The sequence below is a fragment of the Atractosteus spatula genome, chromosome 27 (assembly GCF_055471065.1).
Source record: "Atractosteus spatula isolate fAtrSpa1 chromosome 27, fAtrSpa1.hap1, whole genome shotgun sequence".
Taxonomy (NCBI): Eukaryota; Metazoa; Chordata; class Actinopteri; order Semionotiformes; family Lepisosteidae; genus Atractosteus; species Atractosteus spatula.
In genome coordinates, this window is record NC_142732.1 from 4973969 (window position 1) to 4992791 (window position 18823).

Sequence of the window (18823 nt, forward strand, 5' to 3'; positions counted from 1 at the left end):
TCGATCGACAGGATGAGGCCCATTGTCCTCTCTGAAGCAGCACATTTGCTTGGCCAGATTCACGAAGCCATGAAAGCCCTGAAAGGCTTCGTTCGCATTCAATTTCAGGAGATTCCGCTTAATTCATTAGGTGGCTACTTTGCAACTTCATTAAGGTAATTATATTTACTGTACATGCATTTACTGGATGCCTTCAAGTCTAGCAAAATCTTTTTTATAAAAAAATAAAATACATTTTTGCATTTGTAAATTCCAAATTCTTTGGCACCTTGGGGACAAAATGCTGAGCTCTCATGACTTCTTTAGACATCTGTTAACGCTGTGTTGCAGGAGACTTGATCCGGCTAAGCATTTTTGACTGGATTTAAAAAACACTTGGTGAAAATCAATACATAGTATATTGCACAACCGGTGCAATTAGAAAAAATGTTTGTGTTTCTCCTGTGGCAGCCATCCTGCAGAACAAAGAGGAGAGGGAATGTTGCCAGGCTGTGTCTCTCCAGCAGCTGCTATTCCCCACAGACTTCTCAAGTGTTTTCGAATTGTCAGTATAACAAAATCCAGCACAGACCTCATCGTCGAATCTCTCTTTAAAGCAGCAGGTAACACACCCGCCCTTGTTATTACCTCTTGTGCAAGTGACGTGAAACTCCTGTGTCCCTTTGGGGTATAATAAAACACAGAATAAGTGCATAAAATAAGTTAGATTGGCATCCAGTCACAAATATCAACAGCAAGTTTAATTCCGGTACTGTCCTTAGGTTGGCCATGCTGTTTGCTAAAAGACTGACCGGTCAGGTGCATGAGGGGACAGTGATTCAACAAATGCACATTTAATTAATTCAGGCAGCCAAAATCACAATGACATGTCAGAATAATTCTTATGTATGCAAGTTAACTCAAATTTTTAAAATAAAGTGCAAACTATCTTATACAAAAATAAGGCTCTATTACAAATTATAAACCTGTAATTATATTGCAGTATTTTTGTTTCTCGCACACAGTGTGTGTTCTATTGCCAGGATTTTGTCAGTACACAGGCTTTTAAATGTGAAATGTTTTAATGAAAACATGCGGTAAGTTTTATGAACTTTATTGGCAGTGATTCAGAATTTGACAACAATAGATGGGTTCACAGTGAGTTTTAAGTACAGCAAAATCATTTGTCTATTCCAAAAATGTTATGAATATGATTTAGTGTGGGGTCCTCTTTAGTGTCTATGATTGAAATGACAGAAATTTCACAAACTGTCCTTGTCCAGTCCTACAGAAGGTAGCATTCAAGACCTAGTACAGCAAAAAACAGAATAGTGTGAGACAGGTGGAAAATAGAAAAAAAATAGATATTTTACATGAATTTTTATTGTGTTTTACATAAATAAAAAGCACGCTGCATAATATACATATTCTTAAATCTATCAGGTGGGTAGTTGCGTCAGCATGCGTAGCCTGCAAGAACAAACAATAGGTTTATTCCAGGCTGAAAAGAGAAGGAAGAAAACACAACGTTTCAGCCGTGGAGCCTTCTTCAGGTGTGAGATGGGTTCACACCTGAAGAAGACTCCGTGGCCGAAGCGTTGTTATCTTCCTTCTCTTTTCAGCCTGGAATAAACCTATTATATATTACTCGTTCTTAAATCTATGTTACGGAGCATGTCAATATTTGGTACCTTGTGTCAACTGAGAGTTAACTTAGTGAAAAGGAAAATGCAAAATTTCCAACCCCCTTCCCACGTCCCATGATTAAGATTTTGGATTTCATTCATGCTGTTTTGCTTTTTGGTTTCATATTTGTTACTTTGCGGGTGTGCAGGTTTTCGGGGGGCCAGACTGCAGAGAAGGAAACTCCTGGCACTGTTTGAGATCTTCTCGGCAGTCTCGGCCACGGCGGCAGCTTCTTCCAAGCATTGTGGGACTGGTGAGCATTGTGGGACTGGTGAGCATATGCTGTGTGGATTTGTGGTTAACGAGGTGTCTCTGGAAATCATAATTAATCGTGTTCTTATGGAATTATAAAGTTAGTCTAAAATATTCCAACAGTCCTTCGCGGGTTTATTAAAATGCTCTTCATCATTATTTTAACTTTTGCTAAGCAACCAGGAAATATATATATACTCTCTTTTGCATAAATTTAATGTCGCCAAGCAACTGTGATTTATTTGATGTTTTCAGCCACTGTTGATTAATTACAACAAATCACAGTATGAATGTCTGTGATGAGCTCAGCAGGATTTCTGATTGAGGCAAATAAAATTGATTTTTATTTTTCATAAGGATTGGCTTGCTACTTTACATTTGTTTGCATGTTTGAGAATCTAATATGGGGCATCAGTTTATTGTAAAAGCCTAAAAAATACCTATTGGAACTACATTTTTTAAAAGAAGATAATTCAAAAGCAAAGTCTTCAGATTTTATTTGCTGTTCCTTGTAATTCATACTTTAATTAGAGCTTTACCAGTACATGGTGTCATGGTAGAAATGTGCATTGTCTCTACTTCTACTCACTTTTATTGTACAGAATGTCATTTTTGTAGTCTTCACAAAAGACATGAAAGATTTTGAAATGTGTGCTAATTGTATATGAATGACCACATTACTTAATGGAGTGGAATGTGCATCCTTTTATCCCTTTTTCTCAAAGGCCTCAACAAACAGCATGTCAATAGGAACTGTTAAGCAGGCTACAGATAAGGGCTTGTCTACAATAATGAGACAGTCTATATAGAAAAGGCAAAGAAGATGAGATCTCTGCTCTCTGGCTCACAGTTGTTGTTCTTTCAAGGTTGACACTTCTGTTTGGTAATATGCATCTACTTAATCTTCCTCTGACCTTCATCGTCCTGTTTGATATCCCCCTGCTTCTTCCTCATATTGAGATCATTATAATTAATTCCCTGGTGTGACATCTGATTTTTCTGTGGCTTTGCAGCACATGGTTTTCCCTGGACACTGTCAAGCCTGAGACATCTGATCTCTAAAGCAGGTGTACTTTTATGTTCACTTCAGATTGGGGAACAACAAGAAAGCACTGCAAGTATGTATAACGTTTAACAAGACAGGAAAAAAACACCCTGAGTTTATATGTGGTCATGAAGCCCTATGAAAAGTGAACTAAAGTAATGTGTTTTTCCATTTTCAAATTCTATTTAATAGAATATAAGCACTGGTTGCTGACCCATTACATTTAAAGTACATTTCATCTTAGTGTGTGAATACATTCAAAGAAAGCTATGGGAGTTCAGTACTCTGATTACATGGTGTGTTTTCATGGTAGAATTGGACAGTGTGTAAAGGTTTATCAACGGTAATGCAGCATTGAGAATCAAAGTGTGGTGTTTGAATTACAGGAACCGAAAACTGTAAGTGTAGTGAAGTGCGTCTTTACACCTTCCAGTTACCCTACGTTTCATGATCTTAGATCTCAACGAATTGAAATTGGTTTCCACGTGGAATTGGAATAATGAACAAACATTAAAATAGCACAGATTGACTCAAACCGCAAAGCTCGAGCTCAGTCAGCAAAAGCAGAGGAATGTGACAGCAGAGCGATCCTGTCTAACAGACACGTTGAGTTAAATGGTCTGTAGAAGAAGGTTAAACTTTTAGCTGTATAACTCTGGGTAATAAAGCCGCCAGTTTCACAAGTGCAGTCTAAGAGCTGTTTCTTCGAGAATAATCCAATAGGGGGACGGAAAACAGATAGAACCCTCCAATATTATTCCAAAGGGCTTTATAACAATTGCCTGTTCTTTTCTTTCCTCTCACCACGTCTGTTACTGACAGAATTGATTATGGACCTGAGAGTGATAATATAATTCAGCTCTCCCTCAAGCAGAGTTGCAATCACACAAGCGTTTTTATAAATTATAGACTGCCTGAAAAAATACTTTCTGTCCTCTACAGAGAGCCCTTATTAATCTCTTACAGCTACATTTTCATATCGTTTCAAACCTTTATTTCCACGGCCTGATATTAAAATACTGGGTGCTAGTGTCAGCTTTGATGCAGTGGAACATGCTGGAAACATGAAAAGGGCATAATTACCACTTAGGTCATTTGAATTGCTAACTAGAGTCTGACATTTCCAAATTGTCCCAATTTCTGAGTGATCAAGGCGTGTGCCGCGGTGTTTTACGAGCAGCATTTAAATTAGACAGCTTCAACCTTTCAGCGTAGATGAAAAACATTTTTTAACATCTCCTAATCCACAGGTAAAATTAAGTTTGCTGTCTGTATCTTCTCTTCAGAGAAGGCAGGGGATGCCTGGTGGCCCACAGTTTTTAATTAGAATTCGCTGGAAATGCTTCTACAAAGTGGGCTCACATCGTTGTTTTTTTTTACCATATTGACTTGTCATCTTGCATCTCCGTTTTCGGAAGAGTCTGTATTTCTTTGAGGCAGAAAAGCAAATTAGGTTTCCTCTTCTGGCATCCTCTGTGTGTTCAGGTGAAGGTATCGATGCATTGGAAGACAGGGCCTTGGTCATGGCGTTGCATCGCAGTGTGGTCCCCAGGCTGACCGGCACTGGGCTGACCCTGATGTGTTCACTGATAAGAACTCTGTGGCAGCCTGGATCACTGCCTGTGCCTTGTGGCAGTCCAAGGGATGACGGAGGTAAGTTAAACCCGAGTGATACTCTTCTTTTTAAACAAAAAAACCCACTTTGATATCCATGCGTGTTGCTTTCACATTTGTTTGCTTACATTAATGTATGTAAATGTATACACAGTTCTAACAAACCTGTGAGGCTTGGGAATTTTATATGCCAGCACCGTTCAGCAGGATCGTACTCTACCCCTCCTTCTCCTATTCCCAACACATTTCTCATCTGGCAAGTTCCTGTTCCCTCTTCTTGAGCAACATTTGCAGAACCTGTCCTTTCCTTGCCAGCTGCTTTCTACCCACCACATCCTGTGGTCGAAGCCCTGTGCTCTCCTGCCTAGACCTAGACGCTAACTAACATCCGCACGTTCTGACTCATCCAGATGTCTGTGGCTCACCTTGTCCTGTCTCTTCCCTGCTTGTCTCATGCTGCTCCGTTACGCCAGCCTGTCCACTGGCCCTTTCTTGACTCACACATCTGATTCAAAACCCTCGTCCACACCTACTGCTGTCTATTTGTAAACTGACGTGTTAGGTTGCCGTGGACAAGGATGTCTGTTAAGCAAAGAAATAATAATAATTAAACCTACAAAAAGCTCTGAATAGTTTTTTATGTGCACTTCAGAAAACTATATTGTGAATATATACACAATATATAATCCAGATATTATAGGTGTGGTAATAAGGAATTGCTTAATGAATTTTTCTGTAGTGTTTACCTTGTTTTATGTCATATTCTAAACTGTCTGTTCCATGTTTTTCAGGTGTTTGTGAAGCATCTCTGTCATTAAGCAGTTCAGAGGAGACCTCTGCCGACCCTGAGCTCTGCAGTGTAAAAGTAGCTCAGACTACTGATGAGAAGGAGGTGATTGCAAAGGCAATCAAACTCCGTCAGCTGTCTGCTTCTGAAGGCTTCACCTCTGTAGTCCAGCAACTGACTCATCTTATCCCTACTTACCAGACTGTGAGTTACCCTCATCAGGTCAATTGAATTGAACTGAAGCATTTGCTAGCATCTACAGGTCATTGAGGGTCTTACTAAACCAACTCTCAGCTTTTTAAATGACATATTTTCCAACTAGAAGACATTTAGCCAGCAGTTACTGTACATCACCCTGCAACTCACAACTGGCAGCCCACTGAAGCTATGCAGGTGTGAACCTGGCTAGTACCTGGATGGGAAAAGCTAAGGTTTCTGCTGGAAGAGGTGTTAGTGGGACCGGTAGTGGGTGCTCAATGTCCAGTCTGTACACGTCCTAATGCCCCATTATAATGATGGCGACACTATACTGCCAAAAAAAGGCACCATGCCTTGGATGAGACATGAGTTCTTGACTCCCCATGGTCCTTAAAAATCCTATGAGATTTTTCAAAAAGGGTAGAGGTGTTACCCTGGTATCCTGGCCTTTTCCCATCATGTCCTCAAAACAATCCTCACCTATGAATTGGTTTCATCACTCTTTTTACTTCCATACTGATAGCTGGTGTGTGGTGAGCATACTGGCGCACTATGGCTGCTGTTGAAACGTCCAGGTGGGGCTGCACATTGGTGGTGGTGGAGGGGATCCCCATTACCTGTAAAGCACTTTGAGTGAAGTGTCCAGAAAAGCACTATGTAAGTGTAAGGAATTATTAAATATGAACTATTATCTACTGTATGTATATACAGTAAATAATGGGTACTGTATACTATTTTTTCTGTTGTATGATACTCAAATAAAATTAAAATCGTAATTAAAACCCATTGACCTGTCAGCAGCACCAATGTGTATTTTTAAAGTAATGCTTTTCTAAAAGGTCTGAGGTAATGTCTTAAAAAGTGATACATCCCCTTTGCTTAATGTGTTTTGGAAGTCTGGTGAACTTGCCAGATCAGGGCAGGTAAGACAAAAATGGGAGATTTAAACATGTGAGAAACTCAGGAAAATGGAGAGCGATCTTGTCATTGAAGGTTCTTTGTTGTAGATTGCCATAGTAGGGCAGACGGGCTGTGGAAAGAGTGAATCCCTTCAGACGAGCCTCCAGGTCTTCAGGGAGCTGGGATATCGTGTTGACCTGCGCACAATATTCACTCAGGCTCTGGACTCACAGCAGCTCCTAGGTCATGTGAACATGGAAACAGGGTAAATAGTTCCTTTCAAAATATTTAAAACTACATGGTCCTGCAGACTGGACACTGTAGTCCAAAAACGTCAGGCTGCACTTTGGGTTTTGCCATTAGTTGACTGCAACTGATTTTTTTTTCTCCATGGCAGTGCACAAGCAGTTGTATGCCACTGAGGTCAAGTGGTTTTCAGTAGGTCAAGGTATCCATGCAGCAGGCATTGTGCTTTGATGAACCTGCAGTGTTTCAGAGACCAATTGTTTGCTCATCAAGCTGATGCTGTGTCGGCATTGTTTCAAAATTATGGGAATGTTGGTAGGCAGCTCTTATCTGGGGTGTCGGCTTTGGAGGGTCATCTCTCCCCTGTGATCTTACATCGAGCTGAATTGATTAAAATGGCAATTCCAAATAAAACGCACATCAGTGTTTTTAGACGGGAGTCTCTTGCTGAATGAGAGGCTAAGGACAAAAATACATCATCCCAGGTTGTCAATGGCTGTAATTATTTTATAAAAAAAGGTTTCATTTTTTGCTCCTTCAGTTCCAGTTTACTGTACACTGATCTGCCAGAACCAATGAAGCATTGTGATCCAGATGTTATTTTCTGTCATAAAGTGACTTCAGAATCACACACACTGAAGGATGTTGACTTAAATTCCCCTGAGGACAGATGAGCAGATGCCAAATTTCCACATAAGCTTAATCAAACATATGCTTAATCACATGCTATCAATGCACAGCCTGCACTGCATTTTAGTTAATCTTATTAAAATACACTGATTATTTCTTTACAATAATAACTGATCTTTAAACCCACACCTCTTCAATATTCAGAACCCACACCTTTTCTGGAGACTCTGTTGTCTGCACATGAGAAAATAATTTCACATCAATCTTAAAACTGTGACTAAATCCGAAATTAAATTAAATTAAAATGCATTTGTAAACATCAATGTTTAGACAACACTGCCTCAGTTTGTGACCTGTACATCCTCATCGAGATAAAGAGAAATGGGTAATTTGTTTTTAGCATTTAAAAAGGTAATCAGTCAACTGCTTAATTTATTTTCCTTATGCCTTAGAGTTTTTAGAGAGGATTTCTGTTCTTTTCTGCATATTCAAGAAATACTGTAGCAGATCTTCCCGTCCCAATGTGTCCTGGCAACCAATGATGTTATAAGTATGTCTTGCTGTTCTAATCACACATACTGTACATGTATGTATGAATTGTTCCTAGATGCATGGATGGTCTGCTTCCAGAATTGCTGAGACTCCACTGGTTGCAGCACTGCAGTGATTTGGAGTCAAACATCATTCTGAAAGCCTTTCACCTTGATGGGGAAGTGAGTTCAGTGGTTATAAGCTGCTCACTTAACTTTCTTTGACAAAAGTATTCATTTTTTGTCACATATACTTTTTGTCACATATACTGTATGAAATAGCACATGAATAAAGAATAATCTTAACAGGGTTATTGATTGTACTAGATAAAACAGTTAGAAAAGGGATAGGTGGATGGTTATTGATTGTACAGATTTTACTGGCTTTATATTGGATTAAAATTTTTTTATTGTATATGCAGCTCTTTAAGCCACATGTGTATAAAAATGAAATGCACCCATTGGTGTGAAATGAAATACTAACTCTAAGCAGCACAGGGCTTAAGCCAAAGTAATATATTATTGTCCTCATAAATAACTTCTGGGACTGACCAGTTTAATAATATATGACACCTGTCTAGAAAAAAGACAGTGATAACGTCAGCCAGTGAAACTGTAAGAGAAAATATTAAACAGGAATTTACAACACTTTGACTTGGCAGGGTCTTCAGCTGAGTTTTAGTCTAGTTGGAGTGATGCAGGACATGACTCTGCTTCTGGAATGTTTGGCTGACACCCGAGGCATTGCAAATGTACTGTATCTAGTATTTAGAAAAAGAACAAAAAAAAAACACCATAGTCGTCGCTGGTTCATCAAAGACGGAAAGATGAAAGCTTGCAGTACGTTCCCTTACTTATTCAAACACTAACATATGCTGTTTTGTTTTCTCTCTCTAGATTGATGCACAACAGATGGAATGCATGCAGGCAATTCTCAGAAACAATGGTGAGTGGGTCTCTCTTCCTTATCATTTCCCCATATAATACTCAAGTGGCCTGAGAACGTGCCTTCTGCCTCGCCATTAACACCTGCAGGAGGATTGTACTTGCAGAAAGAGCCTGGACTGCAGTAATCGCACACCAGATGTTCTGCTTTGCATAAAGCTGTGCTTTTAATTAATGGTGGTTACCAACTCCTAGACTGTTCATTTTCATATAATCAGTTTGAAAGCTCTTCGGCACTCTGATAATTGATATTCATGTTATATTTTGCAGTTAATAACTATAATTCATTTTATTCCCATGCCCACCCTTATTAATATACCCACCCTAATTAAATACGGTTATAGAATTTTTTGTATTAATTTTTTTTACTAAATAAATAATGTTTTTAAATGTGCAGACACAGGATCTCATTTGGATTTCCCATCGTGCGAACAGTGTAACTTGAACTGATGCATATAAATAGACTTGCACATTGTACATTCTACGTAGTTCTGAAAGCTTTAAGAATATATATTCCCTGCTTTAATAATACATGGTACACTTTTTCATATCCACATCAAATTAATAACCTTACATTTCTTAACAGGTTCATTCATTCTCCCACACAGTGAACAGTTCAAGCTGCCTGGTTCTGTGAAACTATTTTGGGAGGTACAGTATTCTGCTATGTACGATTCACATATTTAAGCATGTTGTCAAATTATTCTTTCCAACATATGTGATCATATCAAAAAATGGTGTGATTAATTACAGTTGGCACTTTACACTGTATCTTTATTAATGTTTTTGTTAAAGAATTTCCACCTTCACCGAGAAAGGAAAAAGAATTACAATAACATACAATCATTCCATTGAAAATATAAATCTGCTAAAGAAATGTAGTTGATGCTTGCCTATATATCACTACAATTATTTCCTGATTAAACAGAGACCAACACACATCTCGCAAAGTCACCTGAAAAAAGATCAAGGTTAATGTGACTTTCTTAGAGAAAAATAATTTACACGTCAGTTGCTGGAGTCAATTCATAATTGGTGACCGAAAAAAAATGCACTGAACTTTGAATTATCTGCCATGAGATGATGTATAAATTAATAATGAGGAAATAATAGATCAAAGAAGTTCCATCTGCCTCAGGACCAGGGTTGTATGACTGATGTTTAAGAATAAAGACATAGTCTAAAGTAAATTCAGACAATTGTCTCTATTGATAAATTTTTCCCTGTAAGCTAATACTTTCCTTACAAAAGTCATTTCTACCAGATTGCAATACTGATGAACTTTCAAACTTAAAATGGTGATAAGAAGGTAGTGCCAAACTCTGCTTCCGAGATCTTAAGACGTTATGGAAAAAGGCTATGTTCTTTGATTCTTGGCACTAACAGCCCATTAAATATTTTAAATTTTTTTTTTCCCCACAACATGTGGTGAGCTGCCACAAAAAAGGTGAAATTGAGGCTAATTAGATGTGTTCTGAAGGTGAGAAAAACTTCAGACCACACTTCTCTCCCAGTTTTTGCACCAGCACAGTCTCATCTAGTTGTGCCTCTCTCCACAAAAAAAAAACAGTAAGGCAACCAAATGTAGTTTAAGGTTTTCACCCAAGCTCATAAAATTGAATTTCTGGCTGCATCACCAGTTTTTCCATGAGCTTTAATGAGCAAAACAAACAATAGGACAAAAAAGGTCTTTTCAGCAGTTGGATTAGACGGATTTTTAAAAATAAAGTAACAGCAATGCGCAAGCAAACCAAAAGGCCATCTATAACTTGTTAGGAGCCTATGCTGTATCTCACTTCCCTTTTTTTATAATATTGTTAATATTGAGTTTTTTGGATACTCTAGCTTGTTCGACCACTAAAGAGAAACTAGCTATTACAGCGGAGGCCGGTGTTTTTCAGACTCCAATTAGAATGACAGATAATGTCTGCATTGGTCACTGTCCTGAATAAAGTACAGCACAAGATCTTTCAGCCAAGAATTTCTGTTTTTTCTTCAGCCTATGTCCTTTATCATTCCTGACACTTTGTTCTGTTTCAGAAGATCTGTTGCTAGATTTTGATGCATAATGGATGCCAGCTGAAAAGCATATCTCACAGGATGACAGAAATCAACTCTAGACAATTGTGCTCTGTTGATTGCTTCTTATTGAACACAGCTGCCTGAGGGATTTAACTGACTGAACATTCAACTTTTTTCCTCTGATAGACCCGACAGGACTCAGTAGTTTAGACGTATTAAATCTAAGTGACAGGTACCTGGTAAATTGATATCGGTGTTTTCCTCATATTTGTCTGCTGAAACTCAGTTTTCTAGTTAATTTAACTTTCCAGGTTCCCTCTGTACCAAAGAAGTAAGAAAAACACTAATGGATTATTTCCATTTGTCTTTTCCAGAATCAATTACTGTAATACTGCCCTACTGTCTGGGGTATTTAAATCCACACTGAATTAACTTCAGCATGGACAAACTTCCAGCATCCGCCAGCCAGAATCTTGACCAGGTTGCATGCAAGTGATCATATTACTCCTGTCCTGGAGTCCTTGCATTGATAGATACTTTATCGATCCCACAAGGGAAATTGCATTGGCTTCCTATCAGGTTTCGTGTCGACATTAAAATCCACACATCTTTAATGCTCTGCATGGCTTGGCACCTCAGTACCTGTCTGATTTATCTTCCTACTCTCCACCTCGCAACTTTCCTTCTATGGGTGACAGGGTCTTCTCTTGCTTTGTGCCACAGCTCCAGAATTCTGTCCCCAAGGATATCAGAGAGTCACCTTCCCTGAGAGGTTTCCTTTCAAATCCATGTTCAAAACCTTCTTCTTCAGAAAGGCTTTTAGTGAATTGGTGTTTGTGTCTGTATCTGCATCCTTGAATCTTCTGCTGTGTTTTAAACCCTTGTTTATTTGTACGTGTTTTGTTATCTCCAGTCTTTATTTTTTTCGGACTGTAAAGCGCTTTGAGAAGCTACTTTTAAAGGTGTTACATAAAATAGTTTCTTATTATTAAAATATATGAAAAAAAATATTCAGTGGACGCAGTAGAGGGTCTTCACACCTGAAGAAGGCTCCACGGCCGAAACGTTGTGTTCTCTTTTTTTCTTTTTTTCCAGCATGGAATAAACCCATTACTTGTTCCTTTGCAGTAGAGGGTAGTCTACAAAAAAAAACAAAATGCATTTTAAGTATGTTAAAATGTTTCTGGAGTCGGTATGATTTTACAATTTACACCTGATGTTCGAGTTAATATTAAATCGGTAAGAGACGAGAGGAAACAATAAGCAAGTTAGATCAATATCTTTGATTAATTGCCACAGCTTAGAGGCAATCGGTTCTGTTCCAGAAAGCCTTAGTCTATACGTCCCTACCTATTGATCAACTCTCACTAGCTTTTTCTAAGTTTTTTTTGCTGTCACTTTACTGTCCTCTAATGGCAACATGTAGCTAACTCTGAGTTAATGTCTGCCAAGTTGTTTGTTTCCCACTTATATTGAGGAAACCAAGCACATTATAAAATACTTCTTGGCTTAGAGAGTTTACAGAGAAACATTTTTTTCCAGAATACATCTACAGTGTAGGTCAGAGCATTGCTATGTCTTCCTATCTTTTTGCAGGCTATGTTTTATAAGTTCTTTGAGTACCTTAGCCTCAATATTTCATACGCTGGCTTTCTTGAGAAAACTAAAATTAAAATTGCTTGTAAAGAAAACCCGCCATGGAGCACATAGCCAGAGGATACATAAAAAAAAATTCTTGCCCAAGAAAACACTGAGGCTATACAATTTAGTAGTCGAGAAGTAAAACGAGATAATAATTAAAGTGAATGGCAGTGTAATACATCACTAGAGCATTATTGTTTAAATTACACATGTGTATGTGTTAATATTTATTTCCTAATTTTAATTTCTCAAGTGCCTGTTTTCTATTTACTGTGTAAATCACAGCTTTGGGCTACAAGACCATAGTTTGCAATTCCATTGCCTCTTCCTGGGAAATGCATTTAAATGAAATAACAGGGAATTTTGACAGTTTTAACTCTAATTTCTGTACAGTGGTCCATATTTATTTCAGATGTTTTAACTTCCCCCTGCTTTTTCATGTAAATGAGTATTTGGAATATATTAGTTGTTTTGGTGGAAGCTTTTATTAGCTCCCTAGCTCATGTTGGAGGTTTAGTGTTCTTTTCTATATGTTCACATTTTGTTATATATGCTGTTTTTTTCTCTCTTCTTCATTTCTTCATTAATTGTTTGGCTTAAAAATAACTTGAATACATATTTCACACTCATTTTTTTTTAATGAAACCTTTTTATTATCAAAACATGCCTCGAGGACATATTTCTGTTGTGACGGGTTTTTAAATGTCTTTTAGTGTTTAGCTGGACTGGAGTAATTCCGCACTTGAATGCCATTGTGTTGTGAGCATCAGCACAGTTTTATAGGTGTTGGTTGTGTGTGTCCGTTAAAGGTGCTGTGGCTTGGTTTTAACAGATGCTTCACTAGACTGTAAGTGAACATCTAATAGATGTCAGTAGAAAAGCTGCTGGAACCAGAGAACATTAACTTCATAGTGGGGAACAACAAGATGAGGACAGCGTAAAGTCATGGGAACGCAGACTAAGGATAAAATACAAGTAAACGAATGGTGTGATTGTCTTTGCAGTGCTCGATGGTTGTAAGCAGGACCTGGAATTTTTCACGTCGGCACTAAGAGGTCAAAATACAGTTACCAATTACAATCGACCCATTGAGGGACCTTAATCATCTCAATTATAGTAGTTATTGTTTGCTACAACATACTTGCATAATTATGATTAACGGTGGCATGCATATGAGAGTTGGCACTTACACCCATTTTATTCAGCAATATCACGGACAATGTGCTAATCAAAATGATCATTTGGAATATGCTTACAAAGTAATAGCAGAATAGTTTGCTTTGTAGAGATAAAAAATAATGAAATCAGGAATTGAGTACAGAAACAAATATGCTGCAGTGGAGTATATAAAAACATTGTGAAGTGATACAATAAGAATATAATTCACAAGGAGAACATAAATGTCACTTACTGATCATTGAAAGAATGCATCCAGTGCGTTATATTTTACTGTTAAATTTGATCATTGTCAGCTGGTTTACTCATTATCTGAAACCAATCCAGTCACAGCAATAACAAACCCTTCAAATATGTTTAAACATTTCACAGTACTCTATGCCACAGAGGAATAATTCACACTCCACAGAGTGCAGATAAATTCTGCAAGAATAATTCTCACTTCCTCAGTACTTGATTGTCCTTGTAAGACAAATTAAATGTGTAAAGCATACATTTTGAAGCAGTAAAGCGGTGATCTTTTATACCTCTAGTTTCACCAGGAGCTGCAGATTCACTCTCAGGTGCTTTAATCAGTTATTTAAGTTTGCTTCTGTTCACATCAGCTCTCTGTAGTGAATACACTTTTCTCATTTGGCTTGCAGTAGGAACTGGCCAGTGTTCATTGCATGTTTGCTGAGAAATGCATCTTCGGATTGCCGACTTTTTCCAGTGGGAATATTAGTGCAGACCAACGCCTGTGTCAAACTGTAAATTATAGCCTACCGACATGCCAAACATTTTCCTTTCTGTATTTTCTTTACACATGGCTCCCTCTTAGCAGTGTCAGTCTCAGTCTTTCTTTTTGTGTGTTTAAGTGATTTTACGTGACAGCTGGTTGTTATCCATTGAGTGTTGTCCAATGATAAATTGCAGGTTTTATAAAAGAAGTTACTTCCGTCAGTGTACAGTACACCAGTATTGTACTGGTTCACTCAATCGAAATGATTTTTGATGTAGTTCGTGTCTCTATTTGAAATTTTGTTATGCTTTCCTTTAATTGTATTAATTTATTAATTGGGACTAATGAACTCATTATAATTCTTTCTAATTGTAAAATTAATCACATTTCCTATAATGGATGCTGGGATTAGAGTGCGTGCAGCTAGGATACTGATTGAACTTCAGATTAGGAACCCCAAAGGTGAAGGGTCAAGACAAATTAAAGGCCCTGGATAGACCTTTAGAGTTAATGCTGATTCTAATTCTTAACTATGCAAACCTGCTTATATTGATTTGAGTCTTATGGGCAGTGGCATTTGAAAAGAAAAAAACCCAACTGCCCAACTGCCTTTGCTATTTCGCTGATGTATGAAAAATATTTGTGCTTTTAGTTTTTCACAGCTTTGTAAAGCTTCTTCAGTCCCAGTCTAAATCTAAACCATTGAAATGTTACATCTTGTTATTCAAAGCATTAAAGCTGTACATCTCTGAAGAAGCCTTAATACATCTTTCTTAAGTCATTTCAACTTAATAAACACAGTTGCATTTTAAAATGGGGGGGGAAGGAGCATTCTTAATACCATTAATATTAATGCTGGTAACATTCGTTTTCTATTATAGTAGTTGAGCCACAAGGGTATTTAAGACCACAATGTATTTTGCTGTTGTACATTTCCTGCTCTTGTATTTCCTCAGCTTGCATCTTTAGAGAATGTCAGTCCTGCGGTTATCTGCTGCATGGGGATTCTGAACATTCCCACCGATACTGAAAGCTGGAAGCTGTGTCTCTCTAAATGGCTGCTGGCTCACCCCACAACTCACAGGCATCTCCTCCAGCAACTCACTGAAGAGTTCTTGGGTAAGGAGCTTATCTGGATTAGTAAAATCCCTCTGGCTAAACTAAGAAATGGTGTTTCAGTTAACCATGAAATATAATTCTGCTTTCTTGTAAGAAGTAAAACACACCAAAATATAATTTTACACTACCGCAAGCCAACAAATCTTCTGGCTGTTACATGGTTCACTTATTGTTTCACAGGTAAAGTGCAACATAAGCCTGCTACTTTCTTTCTTTAAACTTGATTAGGGGCTCATTGAGAACTCCTGAAACAAATTGGCAATCTCATACTCTATTTATCAGAATGTCAGAACTTGGTAGTGAAAGCTTATGATTCCTGCAGTCAATTTTTAAATATTACGTGATAAGTTTTTAAATAATACTTGAAGTTTAGGGAGTTGAGATTGGACAGAGAGGACCATCATGCTAATGAATATAGCATGTGAAAATAGACTAACTAATTATGGTAGTTATGATTAGTTCAAAATCTAAGGCGATGTGAGGAAACCTCTGGGGAGTTGTTTTGTATTTTTGATTTTTCACTTAACCTCTTCACAGCATAACTTCCATTTCTTGCAGGCTTATTGTGGGCCGGGCTCACACTCACTGTACTCAATTCCTCTTTGTGGATATGAGTTTTGTCAAGTATCTACACAAACCATGAGTAGCCATGCATTTTCTTTGTCTTTCGTGCTAGCTCAGTGTTATACAAAAATCTGCTGCACTTCCTTCCTCTACCCCCATGTCTACTAATGGCAGTATCAGTACTGAGCATTCAGTGGCTAGTAAAAACCACATCTGTTTGTAAATGAATGAATTTCTGTGTTTCGTAAATCCCCACCCCCACACCATGCCGTCAGGGAGCTATCATGATTGTCATCTCTAAGCTCCTGTCACTCGCATTACACTCCATGAACTGTAGCTCTGATAAAAGAGTTATGTTCAGTGATGACAAGAATTGATTTCCAATTTCCTCCACAATGACTCCATCATTGCGAGCGACTCAGGCAATTTAGCGTACATTACTGTGCTGGCTAGGGGCTGTAGATCAAGATGACAACCGTCTTTCCCAGGGAGGGAGCTTACATTGACAAGAAATTGAAAGAGATATTTTTGTGTGAGCAATTTCTTTTGCTGGTGGAGATCCGAGAAATAGTGCCGGCTCTTTGGAGAATCTGAGCATTCCACACAGGAGTTTTGGCTGTAGCTCAACTATTTTTTCTTAAATTAAACCGGAAATCTTTCCGGTAAGATGATATAATCTTTAAATAGCCCTTAATAAAATGTAAAAACTGAACTGATCATCTTGTTTTCTTAGATTTGTTCTGGTCAGACTGTTAGGTGAACATCACAGACAACATTCTGCATCACATTTCAGTGTTTCTCTCTTGTGTACTTGCTGTACTGTTGAAGCAGTTGTTTCTCGATTATCTTGCTTCTGCTTGTGAATGCAAGGTTTCAATGGGCACTCCAGGGCAGTTTAAATAGATGTACATTAATAACTGTTAAATAAACTAGGAATCAGCTCTTCAAAGAGTCCCAGAGTATCTATAACATATATTTGTTGTAAGGCTAAGAGTGAGAGGATCCATTTGCTTCTCACCAATCTTTTTGTGCTATCCATCCATCTATTTTCTATCAGCTTCTTCCATTTAAGGGTTGCAATGGGAGCCATAGCCTATCCCAACGAGCTACAGGTATAAGGCAGGGTACACCCTGGATAGGACACCAGTCCATCACAGGGCACACACACTCATACCAGGGCCAATTTTTCCCAAAAGCCAGTTAACCTACCAGTATGTTTTTGTACTAAGAGAGCAAACCGGAACACCTGGAGGAACCTCACACAAACATAAGAACAATTTAGAACCTCCATGCACATAGCACCTCATGTCTGGAATTGAATCCAGGGCCTCAGTGCTGCAAGGCAGCAATGCTAAGTACCGCACCACCATGCCGCTTTCTTTCTGTGGCACTTACAAACGGGCACAGAGAATCTTCTTAATCTGTTGCTTCTTACAAAGGTCTGCCTTTTCATCTCATTTCAGATCCTGTTGTCACATGGATGAGGGCGAACTGTTCTGCAGATAAGGACGTTACAGCATCCATATGTGCAGCTAGCGTCCGTGTCGAAAACATGGTTCAAACCTTCTGTTGCATATTTGAGGTTGGCGGTTTTGATTCACCTTAACTCTTCTCTTCTCAGCATTTTATTCATTATACAAAAGATGTGGAATTGCAACATAAAAAAAATAAAATATTTATGAGTGGAATACAAGCAAAAGGTTTACATTTGCACACTACTATTGGCAAATAATGTGGTAGTCATGAGGTAACCCAATACATTAATGTGAAATTATGGTTTCCATTAAGTCGATATTACGGTGTATTCAATAACATTAATCAGGCATAATACAACCTGCTAAGAAAGCTGTTTACCAAAGATTTTCTCCTTTGGTCTGTTCCCTGCTAGGCTCTGGGGCTGTGGGGTGTTGAAATACCTCCTGAAGATGTGAAGAAGTGTTTTCTTTTTTCATGTGTCTGGGCCTTCGGGGGCACTCTGGAGTCTGAACACAAAGCTGCATTTGACCTTTGGTGGCGAGAACGGTTCAGAAATAGCTGCGTTATTCCTGAAGAACATCAGGTACAGGTTCACGAATTTTCCTCGCCTCTATTATTCCATAGCTGCTTGCCTGAGCTTGACTAGCACACTGAGCCGGGTACGGGAGTGACGTCACCAACTGTCTGCAAGCCAGACAGCGCAAGACCGCTGCAGTAGAGGCCCTGCTCTTTGAGCGGCAGCGCAGTCTGGTGTCTAGGGGGTGGTGCTGTGTGCGCAAATCCAGGCAGAGCTGCACGGTGCGCAAGCGCAGGAGCTGGCATTGGAAAGTCTCAGTATCGCTGAAGAAACAAAGTGGGGGAAATTATAAAAAAAACTATGATGTAATGCTAAGTGGGGCCTGTCTGTCTTTATGAACAGGAAAGCTCCTGAAAGGTTGCCAATCCCTGGACAAGGTCATGCGAGAAAATTGTGTTTATCTGGTCTTGATATGTGTGCATACAAGTAATTAAAACTTTAACCCAAAATCTGCTCTTTCTGTACAATAGTCCAGGTGTCATGATTCTTGCATCAGACTGGTGGGTCTACTTGTGGATTTATACATATGTTCCACATTGGCGTGACATCTCTGAAGCAATATTTCTCTTCTGTTGTTTTCAGTCAGGCGTGAAACACATTATTAACGATTGTGCTGAATGTATGTATTTGGTGAACTGTTAAAAAACTTTAATTTACATATAGAATGAAAAACTCATATGCAGTTAAATGAACATGGCATTTTAGAGTCTAAGAT

At 38.4% G+C, this 18823-nt stretch overlaps 1 protein-coding gene across 1 annotated transcript in view; it reads left to right on the top strand.

The window, feature by feature from the left end:
* The first annotated feature begins 12 nt into the window (after positions 1–12).
* LOC148814236 (uncharacterized) overlaps positions 13–18823 on the top strand; it is a 98274-nt gene continuing 79463 nt past the window's right edge. Inside the window, exons 1-13 of the mRNA XM_088906861.1 lie at positions 13–155; positions 451–602; positions 1814–1936; positions 2931–3035; positions 4448–4615; positions 5368–5567; positions 6569–6726; positions 7945–8050; positions 8765–8813; positions 9399–9463; positions 15329–15491; positions 17519–17637; positions 17944–18114. Of these exons, the coding sequence (XP_088762987.1) occupies positions 13–155; positions 451–602; positions 1814–1936; positions 2931–3035; positions 4448–4615; positions 5368–5567; positions 6569–6726; positions 7945–8050; positions 8765–8813; positions 9399–9463; positions 15329–15491; positions 17519–17637; positions 17944–18114 (1722 nt within the window). The remainder of the gene's footprint in view (positions 156–450; positions 603–1813; positions 1937–2930; positions 3036–4447; positions 4616–5367; positions 5568–6568; positions 6727–7944; positions 8051–8764; positions 8814–9398; positions 9464–15328; positions 15492–17518; positions 17638–17943; positions 18115–18823) is intronic.